At 39.3% G+C, this 21728-nt stretch overlaps 1 protein-coding gene across 1 annotated transcript; it reads right to left on the bottom strand.

The window, feature by feature from the left end:
• Nucleotides 1-70: 70 nt before the first annotated feature.
• LOC133401463 (germ cell-specific gene 1-like protein) lies at nucleotides 71-21396 on the bottom strand. Its single transcript, XM_061674484.1, has 8 exons — nucleotides 21372-21396; nucleotides 21206-21268; nucleotides 14496-15097; nucleotides 8666-8848; nucleotides 7205-7252; nucleotides 6970-7122; nucleotides 5496-5607; nucleotides 71-3605 (listed from the first exon to the last, which is right to left on the bottom strand). The coding sequence occupies exons 3-8, from the start codon at nucleotides 14689-14691 to the stop codon at nucleotides 3215-3217; spliced, it is 1083 nt and encodes a 360-aa protein (XP_061530468.1). The 5' UTR covers nucleotides 14692-15097; nucleotides 21206-21268; nucleotides 21372-21396; the 3' UTR covers nucleotides 71-3214.
• Between the last annotated feature and the right edge of the window lie 332 nt (nucleotides 21397-21728).

Genomic DNA, 21728 nt, shown 5'->3' with positions numbered 1-21728 from the left:
TTCATTCATTTTATAACGGGATTGGTAAAAAGGAAAAAAAAACAATATCTCAACATTGATAACAGTGAGGACAATTTGAAATTTTTGGTATTCTAAAAAGAAACATGGAGTCGACGCATGTGATTTGCTTTTGCGGGCCGCATAAAATGATGTGGAGGGCCAGATCTGGCCCCTGGGCCTTGAGTTTGACAACTGTGCAGTAGTGCAAGGCACTAGTGTAAAAAACATTACTCGTAAGACAGTTGTTCTACTAGTGCACGCTACCCATTCTGTACATTTTTGCACCCTAGTAGTACAACTTTTGCATACGAGTACAACATGTTACGAGTGAGGCTAAATTGTGTACCAATTGACAACCACGTGTGTGACATTTTATAATTCTACTAGTTAACATCTAATGGTTTACTAGTAGTCCTAGTAGTGTACAGATGAAGTAGTGCAGAATTTTGCCTCACTACTAACTAACTAATAACATGCAGTTGTCCTGCTAGTATGCCATAGTTGTTCAATTAGTGTGCATAAATGCCATTGAGCAGTGGAAAAGATGTTACTAGAGTGACACAGTTGTTCTACCAGTAAGGACAAAAAGCGTACTTGTACATTGACCTAAAGCTGGATATGAAGTATATTGAAAAAATACAGGATCCAACGGAATTTTTTTGCGTGCTTAAAAAAAACAACAACAACTATACAGTAGAAATACTTGATAGCAATGCTGGTGGTGGTTGATCAAATTGTTGATTAAGCCTTTCAATTGTATTTATCCCAACAGTAAATCCAGGATTATCCCAAATGTGTAACCTACAGACATTCACAATGAATTTGGCGACATTTATTTGACAGTAGAAGTAGGGATTTTAGTTTTACATACAGGAAAGGGCGAGCATATTCTGCATAATTACCATCAATGTGTGTCAGCAAGCAGCAACATTCTTTTTGTGGGCGCGTGCCAGCACCTCTTTCCAACTTTCATTCTAACCCCCTGCCACCCTCTCCCCCATCCCTCCTCACATGCTTCCATCGCTCCTCGTCCATCTTTCCATCCAACTGTGGATTACTGCTTTACACATAATCTTCTGTTCAACATCAGAGAGCAGACTTTTCAAAATCTCTATAATCTCGCTGCGTCTATCTACTGTATCTATCCATCAACCGCATGGGTTTGTCGGGCAGATACGGTTTGTTACCAGCATCTGTTGCATAAAAAAAGTATTGTTTACTGTTTTAGTTTTTTTGTAAGATAATATAATAAGAGAAACAGCGGGATGTGTAAATGATGACAAAGAATGTCTGACTCAGATCAGTGAGTGTGTGTTGTATATTTACTTCAAAGGACAGTGTGTTGGGTATCGACAGGAGAAGAAACATTTCAGGTTTTTCTCATAATTAGATGCAGAAATCATCAATGATATCCAAGGTAATTGACACTGACAGAGAGATACTCAATTAGCAATATAGTCATTTTTGTATTCAAATGTTTCATCCACTGTGCATATCAATGAATTGGAGCATCGTAGAAAAGTCGATTAATTTCAGCACTTCAGTTTAAAAGTTAAACTATATTATGTCGATTCATCGAACAAATATTCATTTCCCCGTTGAAATGAATGGAAAATGGAAAAATCTGTTCCAGCCTCCTGAAGAACAAAAACAAAACCAAAACGTTTGTAATGTGTTGAAGGGAAATAGCACTCTATAATATTGTACTTCATAAAAACAGAGTAATAACATAGATAAATAGAATTTTAAGAATTAAAACCTTTGCGCGAGATTAATTCATTGCGGCTTTTTCTTGTGTGCATAACTTGGCCACCAGGGCGGCAGTAGAATACATGCAGACACAAACGAAGAAACATTTCACAACTACTGTGACTCAGTAAGCTGCTATAATATTAATCATTTTACATGGACCATAAAGAATATATCCCTGTGACTATTGTTAAATTATCTGTCATGTGCTGCTACACTGTTTCTATTCAAATGTCTGTGGCTTAAAGCGGCTCTAAGCAGAAATCGGTTTTGTTTCTAAATACATTAAATACTGTATGATTGAAGTGCTGAAAACATCCAAATACTTAAAACAATATAGTGCTGAATTGTTGAGATATAGCTTAAGCCCCTTTTTCACTGTTGGGATTTTCCTGATTTTGTGGGCGGGACTAAAACACGTCACAGGCCCGGGGCGTATACTTTCTAGCGTGAGTTCCCACCACCACTATATAAGGACAATGTGACGTCATTTCGTTTGGCTATGCTGCTCAGTTGTGAGCTAGCTGTGTTTAGCCCTTATTATTCAAGTTTCGAAACCTGATTTTAAATAATTAGCCTTTTTTTTTTTTTCATTCAAATTTGGTAGGCTTGTTAACATAACTCTTGTCTGTGGTTTGTCAAATTTACATGCCATTTTTTGGGCCTGCTTAGTGCCACTTTATAGGTTTATACCACCACCACATTGATGCTATTTGTTAGCTCATTATACTTTTTGCAGTTGTGAGCATTAAGCTAAGCGAATGGTGAATCTGTGCTTTCGTGAGCTCCAAGTAAGCTTTAATCACTTTATGATTTGAACTACTGAAATAAATGAAGTTCTTCAAGATATTCCAATTTATTGTAATGCACCTGTAAAGTCTTGGAAGATTTGAAAGATACAATTCAAATACAACCACTGGAATACTGTGAAATATTGTTAAATGAATATCTCTCAGAACAGAGCGTTATTAGCTTTGTAAAGGTAGAATTTATGACACGGCTTTTACCTGCGCGGACGGCGAATGTTGGGAGTGGACCAATATCGTCGGCATTTCTCTCATCATGGGACTATTACTGTTGTTGATACGGCAGTTGTTGTGCCCATTGTTCCATCGTCCCTCCCTTGGATGTATGAGGAGTGTGGTTCTTGACCTGCTCAATGTGCAAAGTGCCTTGAGGTAACGTTATTGGATCTCGTTAGATTGTGTGGGTGTACCTAATGAATTGTCTGATGAATGTATATTGTGTTCACATACACACATTAGCCTTCCTACTATGAGGCACTGACAATATCCCCAGAGAACATGAATCCCTGCATGCCACTATGGCCTGTATTTGCTGTGGTCAGATTTGATATGTATTGAGTTCAACCAAAGTTTCCTTCACCTTCTCCGTGAGTCTGCGTCTTCAGTTTTTAAAATCTTTCAGGTCAGGAAGGTGGTCTCTCTCTCTCACGGTCTGTCTTTCAGCAAGGGGAGTCCACTCTGTCGACAGGTCCCTCCATCTCATCCATCTCCCTCTCGCAGTCTTCACAACCCTCAGGCCCGCAGCCTCCCACTAAAACCAGCGTAGGCACATCCCCGTTGCCCACGCCGACCACGCTGCCGTTGGGGGCCCACGCCACGTCGATCATGCCGTCGGGACACTGTAGCAGGCCGCTGACGGAGTAGAAACCCCCGGAGCCTCCGCCGCCGGGGCCAGAAACCACCTCCTCATAGCAAGGGGCCCGGGCGGCAGCCCTCGCCTCCTCCAGACGAAGCCTCTGTTTGCGGCGCAGCTCGATGATGGTCTTTGTGTAGGAGTTGAGCGTCACTACGGCGGCGCCCATGCAGCAGCTGAAGGACACCCAGGCGAGACTACAAGCAGAACATTTCAAAACATTAGGAGGCACTTTAAGGTATGGCACACTGGAAAGAAAATATGAAAGAAGGTAGATTCTTCATCCACGTCATGGTTGAATCAAAGGTAACCTGATTTATTTCATTCCAAAAAAGTGCAGTTATTTTTTTTTTGGGGGGGGGGGGGGTCGGTACTTTTTGAAGTCGAGTGGGTTTGACATTTTAAAGTACTACATTAGGTGACTCTGATCTTGAACTGAAACATTTTTTAGGTAGTAATAATAATAATAATTATTATTATTTTTATCCATCAATCCAATATGTTTAACAGTCTGGTTTATTGTCAGAAAAGAACAGACCTTTTATAACAGTTTATCCTCAGTTAAACTCATAATAATATGAGTATTTCATCCCTGAGGAAAGGAATATCAAACACATTTTGGCTAGTCTTTAGTTCTTTAAAAGAAGAAAAAAAATGTTTAGGACGTAACATTTTCATTTGAGAAATAGACAACACTGTTGTAAATGTAGTATATACCCATGATTGGAAAACATACTGTCAGGATGGTGGAATGCCCCCGCGACCCGACCCGGATAAGCAGTAGAAAATGGATGGATGGATAGATGGATGGATGGAGGATGGTGGAATGATTTAATGGGAGTGAATTGTAATAACAAATTTTAGGTACAGTATGTCAAATTCCTTTGGGTAAGTTTCCACAACATATCTAAAATACTATAATGTAGCCTAAAATGGACACTTACTGCTCACCCAACACTTCTCAAGATTGATCATTTGCTATTTTATCATAATAAGGTACCGTGGCTGCAAAATATTGGGAAGCATGCAATATTAATTACAATGTCATGAGGAATGGCGATCGGTTAGTATCGATGTAATTTGGTAATACTAATCAATCGCCATTGCTCAATACATGTACATGTCGTGGATGCGAGCTAACGTCACCGCCATCATCTCTAAGTCCCTTCATACTTAACGGTACAACCTGTTTACCAGCAGTACTGCATACATTTTCACAGTCACTCTGTCCCCAGCTTTCAAAAGGCCGCATGCATCTGTACTGATCCTCTCCCTGCACATGTCCCACAATGAAAAGTTGGGCATACATTTAACCATTGAGAGAAATTGAGTGCATTTTAAATTCAGCTTGAAATTTTGCCTGAAAGCTGAAGATCCCTAACTTTTTTATGAGGAGTGTATAGTCTTGTCAGTTCTTTCTCAGGTGTGTCTACTTTAAACGTACTATATACTGTTGAAAAACTAAGCCCTCCATGGATTTTGGAACACAACAAAAAGCTGTCAAATAGTCTGGTAAATAGATACATGTTGACATCAGGTGCAATAGTCAGCCCATTGTCCACCATTCAATGCTATTTGCTATTCTGTGTCTATAAAACTAAGACTTCAGTTGATTTGGAATGCTATCTAAAGCTGGGAACACTCATATCGGGCTGAATTTGAACAATTTTACCCCCTGGCAATCAGTTGTTAACGGCCAGATTGTCAGATGTCCTGAAAAGATTGTCCTGAGCGAATATCCTGTGGTCTGTGGTGTGCTAAGAGGGATCTTTCCTCCCCAATTGACTCAGAAAACAGTCAGGCCAAAAATCCCAACTGTTAAAACCTGTTCAATATTCATGTTGACAAACCCTTTAGTGTGGTGAACAACGACTTGGGACAAGTTACAGACTGTGTGATTGTGTTGAGTAACTATGTGTTACTGACCCGAAAATGCACAACAACTGATTGGTTGTTTTTCCTTGGGCGCGGTGGTTTCTTGCAAATCAAATTAAAGGCAGGAGATGGGGTCAAAGAGGACTCAATGTATTATTATGATTTCATTTTACTGAGTATTGTATGTGTCACTGTGTGTAGCAGCAACCTACGCAAAAGACCAGCCATAGTCCCAGGACTGAGGCCTCCAGTCTTTGGGGCCCACAATGACTGTCATCTGGAAGACGGTGGTGTACATCATGTGGGCCACCATCCCGAGAAGACCTGGACAAAAATAAAATCGCACTCAGCCAAGTGTAGACCGCCCCTCTGGTTGCATTGTCAAAAGTGCAAACAAACGTTTGGTCGCTTAGATTACTGCATTACTTCAGTGGATTTTACTTTGGAGTCAGCCAGCCCTCAAACATCTCCAGTTGGTTCCTGCCACTCATCTCTTAACTGGAAAATGCAGGAGGGAGAATATACTGTAACTCCTATTCTGGCCTCGCTTCACTGGCTGCCTGCGCACTTTAGAGTTAATCTTAAGATTTTGCCTTTTTTTTTTGTTTTGTTTTTTTACTGTTTCATTGTCTTTAGATTATACTGTGTTCAATTGCCTTGTTTTTTCATCTGCAGTTGTTTTTGAAGTGCTCTATAAATAAAAGTGAGTTGATCCGAGAGTTGAGTTTGGGTCAGAGAGGATGATGCAAAATGATGGAACTGTACCATTTCTCTGGGGGGGCATGTAGGAATAGTAATTAACTATTCCTAGAAAAATAACTTCCTCTGACAAATGTGCTATGTTTTCATTTGTTTGTCTCTTGTCTCTATGTAAGGAAGCAGGCTACTTCGTGGTTCATGGAAGGTGACATTAGGAATTGACAGACCAGACCAATTGCATTCCGGGGTGGGGGACAACTTGGTATTAACTGAAAATAAATTATTCAATACACATTTTTATCAGCTTTTGCATCAAAATTGTATGTGTTCTTCTTTAACAGAACCAGTCTACACAGCTTCATTGAAATTGGCTCAGTAGGTCTGGCATAACAAACTAACAAGAAACCCAACCAAACAAACTCACTCTTATCTAACTCCAATGGCACAGATGCCAATTATTAATAAAAGTGAAAAAGTGTTTTTGTTCTGTCCCTGTGTTAGGTGGCCACTTCCTGTTTACATAGGATGAAATAAAATGACAAGACCGTACCATTTTTTCTTTGTTTAATTTCTCGGGATATGGAGTGTTTCAATTGTGACTCGAATGGAAAAATAATAGAAATTAATAAATAAAAAATGACAAAAAATTCCCAGAGTACTCTACTGCATTTGTATGCCTGCTACTTTCAGGTTCATGGAGAATGATGCCAGATGTTAATGTTAGACAAACAGGGCACTACCATTTGTAGTCTGGATCAGACATGACATTTGTCCAGGTCATGTGAAAGAATAGCCATTTGCCATTTGTGTTTTGTCCAGATTTGCACCAGAATTAAATGGGTTCCTCTTCATCACCCTAAAACGGTTCGTAGAAAGTGGTTAAGTACAAGGACCAGCAATGAAAAACAATACCTCTCCCCTTTGTACTTTCTAGAACTTCCACACTGACCGTGGTCACAACATCAAATTCATTGCTACGGTCCTCACCTGACAACACAGTGCACATGGCAGCGTAGGCACTGATTTTTAGTGAGTGCATTTCCTTGTGAGAGCACAACACTTCCAGCCACATTAGCAAGAAGCCCATCCCAAGCAGGCCGATGTACGTGAACTCCGATATGACTGACAGCCAAAGCACACCTGCAGAAACGACAGCAAAGCAAAACGAATGACGACTTCAGAGCGGTTTGCTCGTGTCTTAACACTGATCCATTCATCCCACCTTGCGTCTCCCCTGGAGTCAACTCAATAAAGCTCCTGCATTTCTCACCTGCCAACAAAAACAAAGATTTGTCACGATACAATTCAACATAAGAGGAATCGAAGCAAGTTTGTCCACACACCATTAAGGGTGGGAATCCCAGAGTACCTCACTATGTGATAATAGCACAGTATTTTACCCATAAAGATTCAAACAGCAACAGTGCGATAAAAGAATATGTCGCCGCCCCCCCAAAAAAATATATGATACAGGTGAAATGTGGAAAAGTTTATTTCAGTAGCTCAATTCAAAAAGTGAAACTCATGTAACGTATCAGATTTCACTACACACATTCACATTTGCTATCTCAAGAAATTAGAATACAGAGGTACTTTGACTTACAGGTAATTGTTCTGTGACTGTGCTTGTAACTCAATTTACGCATATCTCAAATCAGTGTCAGCGTCAGAGCACATCCGGGTGGGCATTAGGTCAACTGTGGAGTGGATAATATTAGTTTTATGTCAACAACTAATACACTAATCCATTTCCTGTACCAAAACAGGCATTTGCATTGCCAGAAAATGCAAGCATGTGGTCGCTCTCTCTCTCTCTCTCTCTCTCTCTCTCTCTCTCTCTCTCTCTCTCTCTCCTACACACACAAACGCGCATGCGCACGCACAATATTAAAGACGAAGTTTGCAGTTTTCATTGTCATTTGAAAACATGCTTCTCAGAGCGGAGAATGAATTATCGCACATTGCCGTGGAGGCCCAAATGTTAGGCCAAGCCTGAAAGTGGTCAGCTTTCAGGCTTGCCATAAGATGCATGCTTCCATTAGTACTTTGACAGGATGTGACGCGACCATATGCGATTGAACAACACTGTTTTTCTCATTTTTATCATCTTTCTCTTACAGTTAGTGACTAAAATTCATAGATTTACACATAGATTTAAAAAAAAATTAAGTTTGGCATGAAAAGGCCACACTGGAAAGGGGTGAGGAGGAGCACAGTAACTCATTTAGGGGCAGGGGGCTCATGAATACCCCCCGCCTCCCCATGATGCTGACACCATCTCAAATTATGGGATGCTAGATGGATTTTGTGTTTTGTGTTTCACTTTTTGAACAACTTAAACTTTTATACTCAAAATTATTGAGTACAGATTGATATCTAAAGAAGGGAAAAAAAAAGGTGCACTATATTCAAGAATGTGGATCCTAATACAGTATTAATGTAAAAAAAAGAAACAATTTACAAATTTTGTTTTTGCACAATTGAGGTCTTTTATTTTTTCCTTATTTTTGTTTTGTCGTTCTAAACTTCTTGCGGAGCCACAAAGAATTGAACCATAAAGTTAGAATTCCCATTGAATGCCTGCATATTTTGATCCACATACCAATATTTGATGCTTATGTGTCAAATAGATGCCATTGCTCTAAGTTGCCATGTCAATATTTCCCTCCCCAGCCCTGCTCACCATCACTGTGTTTCTCGCAGCTTTCCCAAAAGCCGGTGTGGAAGTATCTGAAAGCGAACTTGTCCTCGCCCGTCTCCCAGATGTAGTGAACGGCATTGGCCAGCTGCCTCTGGCGGATTTTAGCCAACTCCTCGCGTCTGGCTGGAGACAGCGTACGGTTGAAAGGGTTTTGGGTCGGGCTCTCTGTGGGGCGACACACAAGTAAGGCAACGCTCACACACAGGGTTTTTGTGTTTAGACCTTGTGGCCAAATATTGGACGTAAAAATAGTCGCACTGGTACGGCGACAGTGTGAATAATGAGTGACCCTCTAAGCTTGCTTTTCCTGACCTACAAAACCTACTATTTATTATTGTCTCTGAGCCCGGCAGTCACATGACCGCACACAAGTCTCCAGGGACCCGCACCGAAGCAATGCTTTTAAAGTGACACATTTATGTGAACCGCCGCAGTAATCAACATCATGCCACTCGCAGTCAGAAGAGGCACAAGACCCCTAGCCTCACTTTCAATCTATGTTTACATTACAGACAACGAAAAACAACAGCTATGTCATGTGCTGTCATCTGTCTTCCTATAAATGTCAACATTTTAGCCCACTTCAAACTTGAGAACAAATGTTTTAGTTTTCTCTGTAATACTTGGCTTGGTGAACCTATTTTGCCGTTTTATGAGTAAATGAAGAAAGTCAATTTAAGACCAGTTCTTGTGGCTGAATTTACCTAAATTTCTGTTATCATATATATATATATATATATATATATATATATATTGCCATTTACTTAGTCTTACTTAAGTAATTATTTGGAGGGCTAACATTTTCTTTTAAGTCATGTAATTCCAAAATAACAGTACTCATACTTAAGCAAAGATTTGGGCTACTTTAGCCAACTCTGCCAAGATTTCAGTGAATTGGTCAATTAAGATCTCAACCACGGTTATTGATATCTTTTTTATGTTGTGTCGTCATCTGCGCAGGTTAACAAGTAACCAGCCTATTTTGACAAAGTAAGGAGTAGAAAGTACACATCTGTTTTTAAATGTGGAGAGCAAATGTATAAAGTCAACAGAAAAATAAATACTCAAGTACAGATATACCTGAATAATCTACTTAAGTAACGTATTTGTACCAAGACAAACAATTGTGTGTTAAAAAAAAAAAAAAAAAAGCCAACTCTGCAGCTGAGTGAAAACTCCTCCTGCCACTACTGTATTTGAGGATATACGGTATAAAGGCACAAAAAAAAAAAGGAATCCTTCCCAAATACATTACACTTTGCATCCTTTGACTACATTTGTTAAGAAAATTCATTAAAGAGAACACAATATGTAAAATTAACTTTTTAATTAGATGTATACAAGTGGTCGGGCCTGCCCACCCAAGTGTGAAATTACACAACCAAGTACATCTTTTGCTTTCTGCTTATTTTTTGAAAATGTGTCTGTGAGCGAGTTGCTATGAATTTTTTTTCCCGCTTTCGGGTAAGGGTTGAATGGCTTCAAATTGTTGTAGTCAACGCTAAGGTGATGATAGTTGAGTCGACGCCGACTAATCAAAAACCAAAATTGCAAATTGTCTTCACCTTTAAAATTATTGAGCTATTGCAAGCATTTTGTTTGTTACTGATCCCAATTTGTGTATATATGTGTGTATATATGAGGCAATCATTCATTCATATGGGTTCACAGCCATAACGGCCCTCCAAGAGAAATCATAACTACGATGTGTTTCGCGACACAAAATGAGTTTGACACCCTTGATTTAGGCTATTCGTCAGCTAGTGATAGCGGACATGTTTTCCGATGGACGACCACTCATCCTTTTTTTAATATTGAGGATAGACTTGCATATTTTGCATGTGACCGTGTTACCAGTCTCATTTTTTTCGTTAAAAAAATAATAATGCCAAAACACGTGACTGACGGTTATTCGACTTAAAGCTTTAACTGTCATTGCGGAGTGGTCAACTAATTGGATCAATCCCGACACGATGGGCTTCGCTTCTGTAAGGAGAAGCCGCTTTCCTTGTTCAACCCCTCGCCTGGCCCTCTGTCATTGTAACGAAAGACATCATTGCTCATTGTCATGGGGCAAGACCACCCATTAAAACAGGCTAAATTCCAGAAGGCTTAAATGATTATGTGTAAAGTGTGTTCTTATAACACATGGGAATTGTTTTAAATTTAAAAAAATAATAATTAAAAATAAATAAATCCAAGTATGTCTCCTTTAAAGTAATTGGATTTTTTTGTAGTCACCTGTTGTGATAGAATGTATGTAAGTACAGTAATATTATAGTGTTCAAAACAAATTTCCCTCTCAAATAATAATAATGTTTATCCTAACTTGCCTTCAATCTCATAGGGCTATAAATCACATCTAGGGATGTAGCAATGACTTTAAGCCAACAATGTACACTGTTAGAAGTATATCCTGTATGTACTTTACAAGTACGTAGCATACAGTGTGATCCTGTTTGATTCCTTTATGCTGTTAATCCCATTGCGAATTTAGCATATCTGGTGGGGAAATAAAGAGCAGATGAGGAAAATCGTTCCTTCAGTGGACTGTGTAGACCTGTGGGGGTGTCCACAGATTAAAGTAATCTATAATTAAAAGCGAGCTATGGGTAAAATGAGATTAAACAAACACCAAGGACAATGAGTTTTGAAAGAAGCCTGACACTTATCCACATGGATTAGTTCCAGGTATTGGCAGTGTACTGCAGTGACGCAGTATAAAGATGGAAGAATTCGCTACAAGTGTAATCAGGGAAATGCTGACAGCCAGTGCTTCTAGTAAAGCAGACAGAAATGCAATTTGCGTACTAATTACTATGCGCTGAAAACGCAATCCACTCACTGGGGAATGTAATCAACAAAATGAATAATAGCATTGCGAGAAACACTTTCAATCTCTTGTTTTTGTGCCAAATTCATGTTAAACATGCATGCAAAGAATCAGGACAAGGAGCAAGCACAGACAGGATACCTGCAGATTAGCATGCGGAATACCTGGAAGATTTACAGTGCATGATCACATGACTGTTCCATCCATCGGGATTACTGTTGTTTTCAGTAAACAGCAACAAGCTCTGTTTAACATGTACCGTCTTGCTCAAGAAGATAAGATTTGATTCCCAGTGGCCACAACATAAGGTACATAATCATGTCAAGTACAAGAGCTGTATTAACAATTCTGCCTTGTGAAGATCACAATACTCAGTTTTGATTGACACTGTGTGGAGACGGTAATTGTGGTGATAGTTTGTTGTCTTGTACAACTGCAATGTGTTATACAGAGTTGAGTGTTACCGTGTGAGTGGGGAAAATATTAGACAGCAAATCATAGGACATTTGAAAGCACAAGAAACTTTTTTTTTTTTAAATCATACTTCTCTTAGCAAACACTATCACACAATAATAGTTTCATAAAAACACATAAATACTGTGATAAAATATGGCAAGGCAAATTGTTTACATTTGCTGGTTATTGGGCATGAATGAAAAATGCTTGAAATACATGACCTTTTTTTTTTTCTTCAATCAAAGGAAAACTAGATTCCACGACAAATATTATTGCATACTGTTGCAGCTAGTTATTGAGGTTTAAGTACAACCCCAATTCCAATGAAGTTGGGACATTGCGTTAAACATGAATAAAAATCATGTTGAACCTATATTTAATTGAATACCACACAAAGACAAGATATGTAATGTTCAAACTGACAAACTTTATTGTTTTTTGCAAATAATCATTAACTTAGAATTTCATGGCTGCAACACGTTCCCAAAAAGCTGGGACAGGTGGCAAAAAAGACTGAGAAAGTTGAGGAATGCTCATCAAACACCTGTTTGGAACATCCCACAGGTGAACAGGCTAATTGGGAACAGATGGGTGCCATGATTGGGTTTAAAAGGAGCTTCCCTGAATTGCTCAGTCATTCACAAGCCAAGACGGGGCGAGGTTCACCTCTTTGTGAACAAGTGCGTGATAAAATAGTCGAGCAGTTTAAAGACAATGTTCCTCAACGTACAATTGCAAGGAATTTAGGGATTTCATCATCTACAGTCCATAATAGCATCAAAAGGTTCAGAGAATCTGGAGAAATCACTGCATGTAAGCGACAAGGCCAAAAACCAACATTGAATGCCCGTGACCTTTTGATTCATCAGGCGGCACTGCATCAAAAACCGATATCAATGTGGAAAGGATGTCAGCACATGAGCTCAGGAACACTTCAGAAAACCAATGTCAGTAAATACAGTTCGGTGCTACATCCGTAAGTGCAACTTGAAACTCGACTATGCAAAGCAAAAGCCATTTATCAACAACACACAGAAACGCCGCCGGCTTCTCTGGACCCGAGTTCATCTAAGATGGACTGATGCAAAGTGGAAAAGTGTTCTGTGGTCCGACGAGTCCACATTTCAAATTGTTTTTGGAAATTGTGGACGTCGTGTCCTCCGGGCCAAAGAGGAAAAGAACAAACCGGACTGTTATGGACGCAAAGTTCAAAAGCCAGCATCTGTGATGGTATGGAGCTGTGTTAGTGCCATTTGCATGGGTAACTTACACATCTGTGAAGGCACCATTAATGCTGAAAGGTACATACAGGTTTTGGAGAAACATATGCTGCCATCCAAGCAATGTCTTTTTCATGGACGCCCCTGCTTATTTCAGCAAGACAATGCCAAACCACATTCTGCACGTGTTACAACAGCGTGGCTTCGTAGTAAAAGAGTGCGGGTACTTGACTGGCCTGCCTGCAGTCCAGACCTGTCTCCCATTGAAAATGTGTGGCACATTATGAAACGTAAAATACGACAACGGAGACCCCGGACTGTTGAACAGCTGAAGCTGTACATCAAGCAAGAATGGGAAAGAATTCCACCTACAAAGCTTCAACAATTAGTGTTCTCAGTTCCCAAACGTTTATTGAATGTTGTTAAAAGAAAAGGTGATGTAACACAGTGGTAAACAAGACCCTGTCCCAACTTTTTTGGAACATGTTGCAGCCATCAAATTCTAAGGTAATGATTATTTGCTAAAAACAATATAGTTTATCAGTTTGAACATTAAATATATTGTCTTTGTAGTGTATTCAATTAAATATAGATCAAACATGATTTGCATATCATTGTATTCGGTTTTCATTTGTTTAACACAACAATCCCAACTTAATTGGAATTGGGTTGTAAAAGGAAAAACTGTAAAGATATTCTTGTTGCGCATACTTTTATATTCCGTAACACCCGCATTCCATAACCATGATAATGTACTTAATTAAGTAAGTAATTAAACTCATTTCAATACTTGGCTATAGAAAGAGAACATTTCCTTTTTTTTATTTCAGTGACTTTTCAAAAACATTTAATCATTCCTACCAGTACCAGTATTATATACTGTACTTCTCCTGATTACATTCAATTATAAATAATTTATTATATTTATTTTATCTTTTTGTGAGCATGTGATGTCCATTTCAACTCAAATTACAGAAGATGGTTCCTTGAGGGCGACATTAATAGCAATGACAATTAAAAATGAGCATTATCTTTGTAAAAGGTACAGTTCTTGTATTAGATGTCATTAGAATGTGCCAGTGTGGACAGCATATAACCTACAATACTGCATGGCGACTGATATGAGTTCTCAAACTCCTAAGACAGATAACTTTATATAATAAAAAAAAATTTAAAAAAAAATAAATAAATAAAATAAAAAAACTCTTTCAAGACATAAATCCCCAATTGTACCAGGAAGAGTGGATGTACAAGCTTTCGTAAAAAAAAAAAATTCAAAGGATGAAGTATGAAAATCAGGTACCTGTGGTGTAAGGCTCACTGTTGTTCTGCCCGCAGTTCTTCATCTTGACGGGCGACAGGCAGAGGGGCTTGACCACTTTGTGGGTGCCCTCGCACCAGTAGGAGGTGCACAGCGCCAGGATGGAGAGTGCCAGGGCCAGAGAGGTCAAGGTCAGGGAGAGCAGGGAGCGAGAGCGGCGCGACATGCGCTCCGACATGGCCAAAGCAGTGGCGGGGGGCTAAAGGCACCAGGGCAGGGCAGGAGACGAATTCGGCACACAGTGTGACGGGTACGGGGGAAAAGAGGGATGGAAGAACAGATGCTTCCGGTGGGGAGGCGGGTCGGGAGGTGATGAGCTGCCAGGTTTAATAAACTGTGTAGCAAAGATGAATGTGATGTAACCGCGGGAGAGTGATTAAAAGGGGAGGCAGAATAGGAAGATTCTCTAAAGTTGATGCATGTACAGGCAAACAGATGGAGGTAAAAATGGACAAGAGGGGATTTCCAAGGTTCACATAAGGAGAGAACTGCAGGAGCCTGGAAAGCTTGCTATTAATTTCTGCCGTTACCCAACTGGGCCTTTGTCAAATCTGCCAGAAGATGATGGGCCGCTGCACCCGAGCCTGAGGAAAGAAACAGGAGGTGGAAGGTGATGGTCCTTTACGTGGCTGGTTAGTCACTGAAATGACAAGGGATTTTCTCCAAACATAACATACCGATGCCTTTCATACCGATGCCACCCTCAGACAGTGGTTCAACTTAACAAGTTTAGCAATTTTGTGTATGCAGTGCAGTACAGTGAATGCAGTGACCTCGTCATTGGAGAGACCAAGCAACCACTACACAAACCCATGGCACAACATAGGAGGGTAGCCTCTTTGAGTCCAGAGTAGGGGGAGAACGACTAAAGATGATTTGTATTTGACTATAATCTGATGAAACTCGATTAATCAATGGCGTCATTGATATTTTTTCAGCACAATAAAGCTGTATCCAACCTTTTTCGCGCAACGGACATATTTTGACCAACCGGCATACAGTAGAAACAAATAAAAACAAATGATTAAAAATGCAACTCACATTTACGCTGAATGTAGTTTTTGTAATTAGTGGGAGGTCTGCACATGTTCCTCTTCAACAAGGTGAATGGTCTCATCTTTTGTTCAATAACATAGAATGTTGTAAAATGGCCCATAGTAGCCGGAGGTTAAAAAAATAAATAAGAAACAAAAATCAAGCATTTCTCTGTTTCACTTGTGCTTTTATAGAATTTTATGATAGACTTGCATATTTAGCATTTCCACACAGTACCGTAGGCCGTACTGAGACAAGTGTTATGACACAGTGTTGTAAAGCGACCAGTGTCATAATGTTGGTGTGTGTTGTTCCTGTTATCACAGAGTTGTTGCCTGTGCATTATTGGATATAACATTTTGGTGATGAAAAGCAAGCTTCACTTTGCGCTGCTACCCTTATTCCTTGCCACCAGTCCCACGATCCCACCAGCATGAATATTTCAAGACTAGCAGCAATTGGAATAGTCAAAGCTAGCGAGGCTAATGGCTATTCTCATCCACCAACATCCTATTTTCGAACTCTCGGACCAGCGCAGATGAGTGAAGACTGTAGCTCTACAGAGCATTAATAGTCTGGCGATGGCAGCAGAATGGCAAGTCTAAAAACCTCTGTAAATTGGCCGACTGGATGACGAGATGCCAAAAATACATGGTTAGCTATTCGTCACCTTCGATCTTTCAATGTCGATGTGGAGCAATAGTCGACTAGTAGACTAATCGGCCGAACTGGTCCTACTTTGATGTCCAAATGCTGATTGTGTCATTCCATGGGAAGAGTGGCTACATTGGAGTTGTTTTGCCACCAGGTGAAAAACGGTCATTCACCAGCCGTGCCTGACAACAACAACCATATTGTGACCCCCCCACTACTCCCCCAGACACATAAATAAGGAACCTCCATAATGAAATTTTAGAACTGAAAAAGCCTTTTGGGTTAAAGATGAAACGTCTTCAACAAACAAGTCCAGTTGCCTGGATTCAACCTTTGCCGGTCTCTGTTACCAATGTATCCTCTCACCTCAAGTCAACCCTGCCTGAGGCCAAGAAAGACGATAACAAAAAAAGAGATTTTTTTTTTTTTTGATGAAATTATGGTTGAAGCGGCTATCTGAATTTTGGTCAATAATCCCTGTCAATCTGTAACCTGTTGGTGCTATAGGTGTTTCTAACCATAACATCCTGAAACACAACCAGTCACACAACATTGTTTTATTATCTCACTATTTTGGGAGTTTGATTTAACACAACATATACTGAAAATCTGCACTTTTTTTCCCATTTTTACTATAAATTATTTTAAACAATTCAAATTCTGATATAACCAGATAGTCAAAAAACTAATGTGATTGATAACTGGTCAAACTGAAACTGACCACCTGCACAATCCAATGAGAGCCAATTTCAAAGCTTGTACCAAGATGTATGCAGTCTTGATTTACTTAACAATATTTGAAGTTGACAGTTGTGTAGAATTGCATGTAACCATCTATGGTAACCAATACAGCTCTCAGTATGATGCAGTGCACTTCTACACTGGCACGTCCAAAAAAATAAATAATTTTAAAAGATTAGCATATTGCTAAATGAATACAAGGCAAAACTTTGCACTTTGCATTTTAGTATTATTTGCATAACCTTAAATGTTTATGGCAAATTTGCTGTTATTGCCAGCATTATTGCCTTGTTTCATTTAATAGGACTGCTAGAAACTGCTTCTTTCTGAAGTAAAATTAGAATGTGCTTTTGAAAATACCACTACTGGTAAGAATGGCATGTTTCTAAGATGTAAGGCATGTTCAACATTATCAGCTATCACCAGTCATGCATGACGTAAACCATGGCAAAGGTATTGTTAAAGTATTTTACATATAGCTCCTGCAGAAATGGCAGGGAAAAAAAAACCCTTCAATATTAAAATATTAAGCAAACTTTATTTCATAGTGTTAATTACTTACCAAAGTCCTTATCCTGTAGTTTAGGTTAAACTCGAGGTAAATCAAATAATAAAATGTCATCCAGTGGTCACTGCTTGCAGTGGATCGGCCTTTGAGTCCTTGCTCATCTTTCTGAATGGAGAGCCTTCAAGTCAAAAATAACATTTATCCATCTTGAACGGATTCCCCGCGACACTATAGTGTCTTTCGCTCATTATGCAGCATTCCCTCTTCCAGGATGAGCATCTGTGACCCTCACCTCTGCAGCTGCACTCAAGCCTCCACCTGCCGCCTTGTTAATCCTCCCGGCCAATAGTAAAAGACGCAGTCGGGCTTCTTGTCTCCACGCCACTCGACTGTCTTTCTTAGGAATTGATGTCACAAACTCTCCCTGATTCATGTAATCCCTCTAAATCGTTCTGCTACTGTACTTGCCCCCTCTCTCCTCCTATGGTGAACCCTTTCACCAGGGGGTTCCTCTGGCCACCTTCACAACTAAAGACATTCCGGTGGATTAAGTTGTAAACCAGATCAATGAGAATGACACCAATTTTTCACTCCATTTCACCATTGCAGCTTCGTTCAAAAACAAAATCCTGTTTTTGGTAAATTCACATTCATAAAAATAAACACAGAAAAGGTGTATATTAAGTTGACAATTTATTTACAATATATACATGAAACATAAGAAACTGTTTTAGCCTTGATGTTAAAGGAGGGATAATATTCAAAACAGTTTCCAGATGTCTCACTATCATTTCTATGACAATTATTGTACTTTCCATTTATGACCCCTTATTTCTTATTAGGCAGAAATGAGATTGTTTGAGAGTGCGTTCCAGTCAATCCCCACTCAACAAACTCAATGCAGCTTTCTTCTTCCCTTTTGGCTTTGATGCAGTGTTTCACCCCTTCAGGTCCTTCTGCAAATGAATGGCGCTTGCATGAAGCAACCAACTGACAAGTTTTACCATATCCCCTTCCTCTTCCATATCAAGTAAATTTTACATACTACGTCCAAGTGGACAAACTATGGGAAATTTACTTGAATTGCTGGTATACAAATAGTTGGGTCCGGTTTCAACAGGGCTCTAAAGAGAGGGTGAAAAGTCATCTGTCATTTTTTTTATCCTTGGTGTGTTTTGAGCAAAGCATGTTACAGACACCTGGGAACTGTTTTAATTTGTGGGAAATGCTCACGATGTCGCTACTAAATTGGACAAATCAGGATCCAAAACTGGAATCAACCCCAAGCTTGAGATTTACAATAATGCAGAACCAGTTTGCTGTCACTGCCAAAACACTGAAAGAGAAAAAAACATTTTTAAGAGGTCGCCCAAGTCATGAAGTGGAAGTAATGAGATGTTCACGTCACAGTTCTTCGTCTTAATTCTGCATTTTCTCTCTTTACTCTATTTATTCCACCAGCACGTTTACTTTAAACCCAGATTTTTGTCAGTCACAACGAGCTTGACTCTTCTGGCGCCCTCTGCTGGTCAGACCTGCTGCTTTTCATTATACATGAACTGCTTGTATTTTGGTATTCATTATACAAATGTCAGAAGTCTGACAAATGATTCTTTAAAAATATGTTTAAACCTTTAATAAGTGGAAATGTGATGTTTTAATTAGCATTTTAAGATTTGTAACACTAATTCAAGTGTAAAAAGGAAGTAACCACTAATATTAGTGTTACAATAAAAAAGAAAAATGCTCACTTTTTTATCGATTTTATCGATTAATTCAAATTAATAGGCATTTGTCAAGATGATTCAAATAAAAACTAATAACAGATTCTTTTAGCAGCTTTGGTAGTTCAAAGCGCGTGCCCGATGACTTGCACTGCTTACACTAACAATTTTGCTGCTAAAGGAGGGCTAGTTCCCCAAAGCACAGTCAGTGTTGCCGCCTTAGCGATTTAGTCACTATAGTTAGCGACTTATCTGACCCCCTGTAGCGACTATTTTTCAAATTAGCAAATAACTGGTGGTAGAAGAATTGCCAAACTGCTACCCGTAAACTTCGCTGCCACGGTTAAGTAGCGCCTTTAACTCAAATTTTTGCTCACAGTCCAAAATGAGAGCTCGTATCTTGAAAAAGTTGAGTCACTTGTAAGTCAAACTACCACTCTGGATACAGTTGAAACCTGAAGTTTACATAAACTATATATACACCATGTGCAAAATTATTAGGAAAGTCTCATTTTTTAGGATTATTTGATTTAATCACCAACCACAGTGCTTTAAGTTAACCCAAATGGCTAATAAACGTCAAAGAAGAAAGCTTAAGAAAGTAAGAGAGGTTTTGGCCTTCTTAGGAAAATATCAATAGCCATCCATTCATTTTCTGTACTGCTTATCCTCACTAGGGTATGTGGACAATTATTATGCAACTAAGTGAAAAACACATTTTCTCTCTTTTTTAAATTTGAATTTGTTTAAGTGAGGATTATAAACAAACAACTCTAAACTGTGCAATAGAAATTGATAGAAACTGATTTTAAAAAAGTGACCAATATAGCCACCCTTCTTTTCAATAAGGGTAATAAGCCTCCATGGATTCTGTCATTTCTTGATTTTTAGTCGATCACGTTTTTGTGCAGCAGAAACCACAGGCTCCCAGACATTGTTCTGAGAGGTGTACCATTTTCCTTCACTGTATAGCTCTGGTTTAAGAACTGCCCACAGTTCTCAATTGGCTTCAGGTCAGGTGAGGTGAGGTGAGGAAGGGGGCCATGTCATAGGTTTAAATATATATGTATAATTGTGATGATTATTAAAACAAAGTACTTACTTTTATTTGATCATTTGTTCAACTCAGAAGGACCAGCTCTTATAGTTAGGGGCTCCTAACCCTTCTCCCCTAAGAAAACCACTTAATTTTGAGCATTACGACTAGGGTTGGGCATCGAGAATCAAGAACCGATTGGAACCGGGACTAACTGAAGGTTCTCCCCGAATGTTCAAATAAAAAAAAAAATTGGTTCCCAGTTTTGATGCCTGCATTCACCAAAGAAGAAAGTGGCGAAAACCAACGAAGAAGAACGTCCACGAAGACGTGCTTGTGCCCAATGGTGGCGGCGAACAAAAGTGTGTCTTAACTTTGTTTAAATAAATGACCAGTCGCCTCAGTGCAACACTTAGAATAAGATTATATTGTGCAAAGGAGACTTTCACGATGTGTAGAAGTCTGATGCACTCCCTCCCGCTCCGAGCCTATCGCACAGAACTTTAATTGGGTGTGAAATGGGTCCCAATTCATTGTGATGGAAAGTTGCTAGTTTGAACTTTGGGGAAGTTTTAACTCAATATAAAGCTTTATTTATTTTTTTCTATTATTGGCTCTTACGTCGGTTTGGAGACTAAAATAAATGCTAAAAACCGTCAGTGCAAAAGTGCAACCCACCGTTTACCTTGTTAGCTGCATCAGTGTCGGCATAGACGTATTTTATTGTTTCGCTCACCCAAAGGAGGAAATGTTTAGTCCGATTTTATGTCAGACAGTGAGAAAAAAAGTGCATGTCTTGTTATATGGTGTACATAAACTTCTGGTTTCAACTGTATTTTGAAGCAGTGAATGAGTCAATAATTCCGAACACAGTCCAAGTTTTTGTACGACTTTAGAGTTGTTTTTCTAAGTCCTCAACCCACGCAAATAGGATTATGGTTCTGGCCTACGGATGTAGTTTATCTATTATGAAAGCAGCGTTTTTGGTACTCACATCAAAGAGAATCCCCACTTCTTGGTCCGGTGACGGCGCAAAAGACTGATTAACGTAGATGAACTGTGAAGAAATACAGGTGCCAGTGTTGTAATGATGTGAGTGCTGAAGACACTGTGTCCGCATGTGGAATGTGAATGTGAAGGCTAACAAAGTGGTGGTTTACCAGTTGTTCATGATCATCCAGCTTGAGGAAGCGAGAGATGAACTGAGAAAGAGACTGCACCGTCCTGCTCCTATCCACGTCCCATTTCTTTGTTTTCATGATGGGGGTGTCCCCTACTGCCTTCAAGAGGACATCAACTACACATTGAATGAAGAGGAAAAAGTCATTCCATTTTCTTTGTATTCAAAATAATTCTCGTTATTGCAACAAAGCGCAAATATTTTGTTATATTTTACATTTGTTCAATTTTCCAGGTATAGTCTTTTTTTATTTACATACGTATCTGTTCTTCTTTTTAAGTACGAGTGTGAGTACTTTTGCCACCTCTGAAGTAAAATTAAATATCCTAAAAACGAC

This window comes from Phycodurus eques, chromosome 4 (assembly GCF_024500275.1).
Source record: "Phycodurus eques isolate BA_2022a chromosome 4, UOR_Pequ_1.1, whole genome shotgun sequence".
Lineage (NCBI taxonomy): Eukaryota > Metazoa > Chordata > Actinopteri > Syngnathiformes > Syngnathidae > Phycodurus > Phycodurus eques.
Note: the sequence above shows the minus strand (reverse complement) of the source record. Positions and strands in the feature narration are given on the sequence as shown.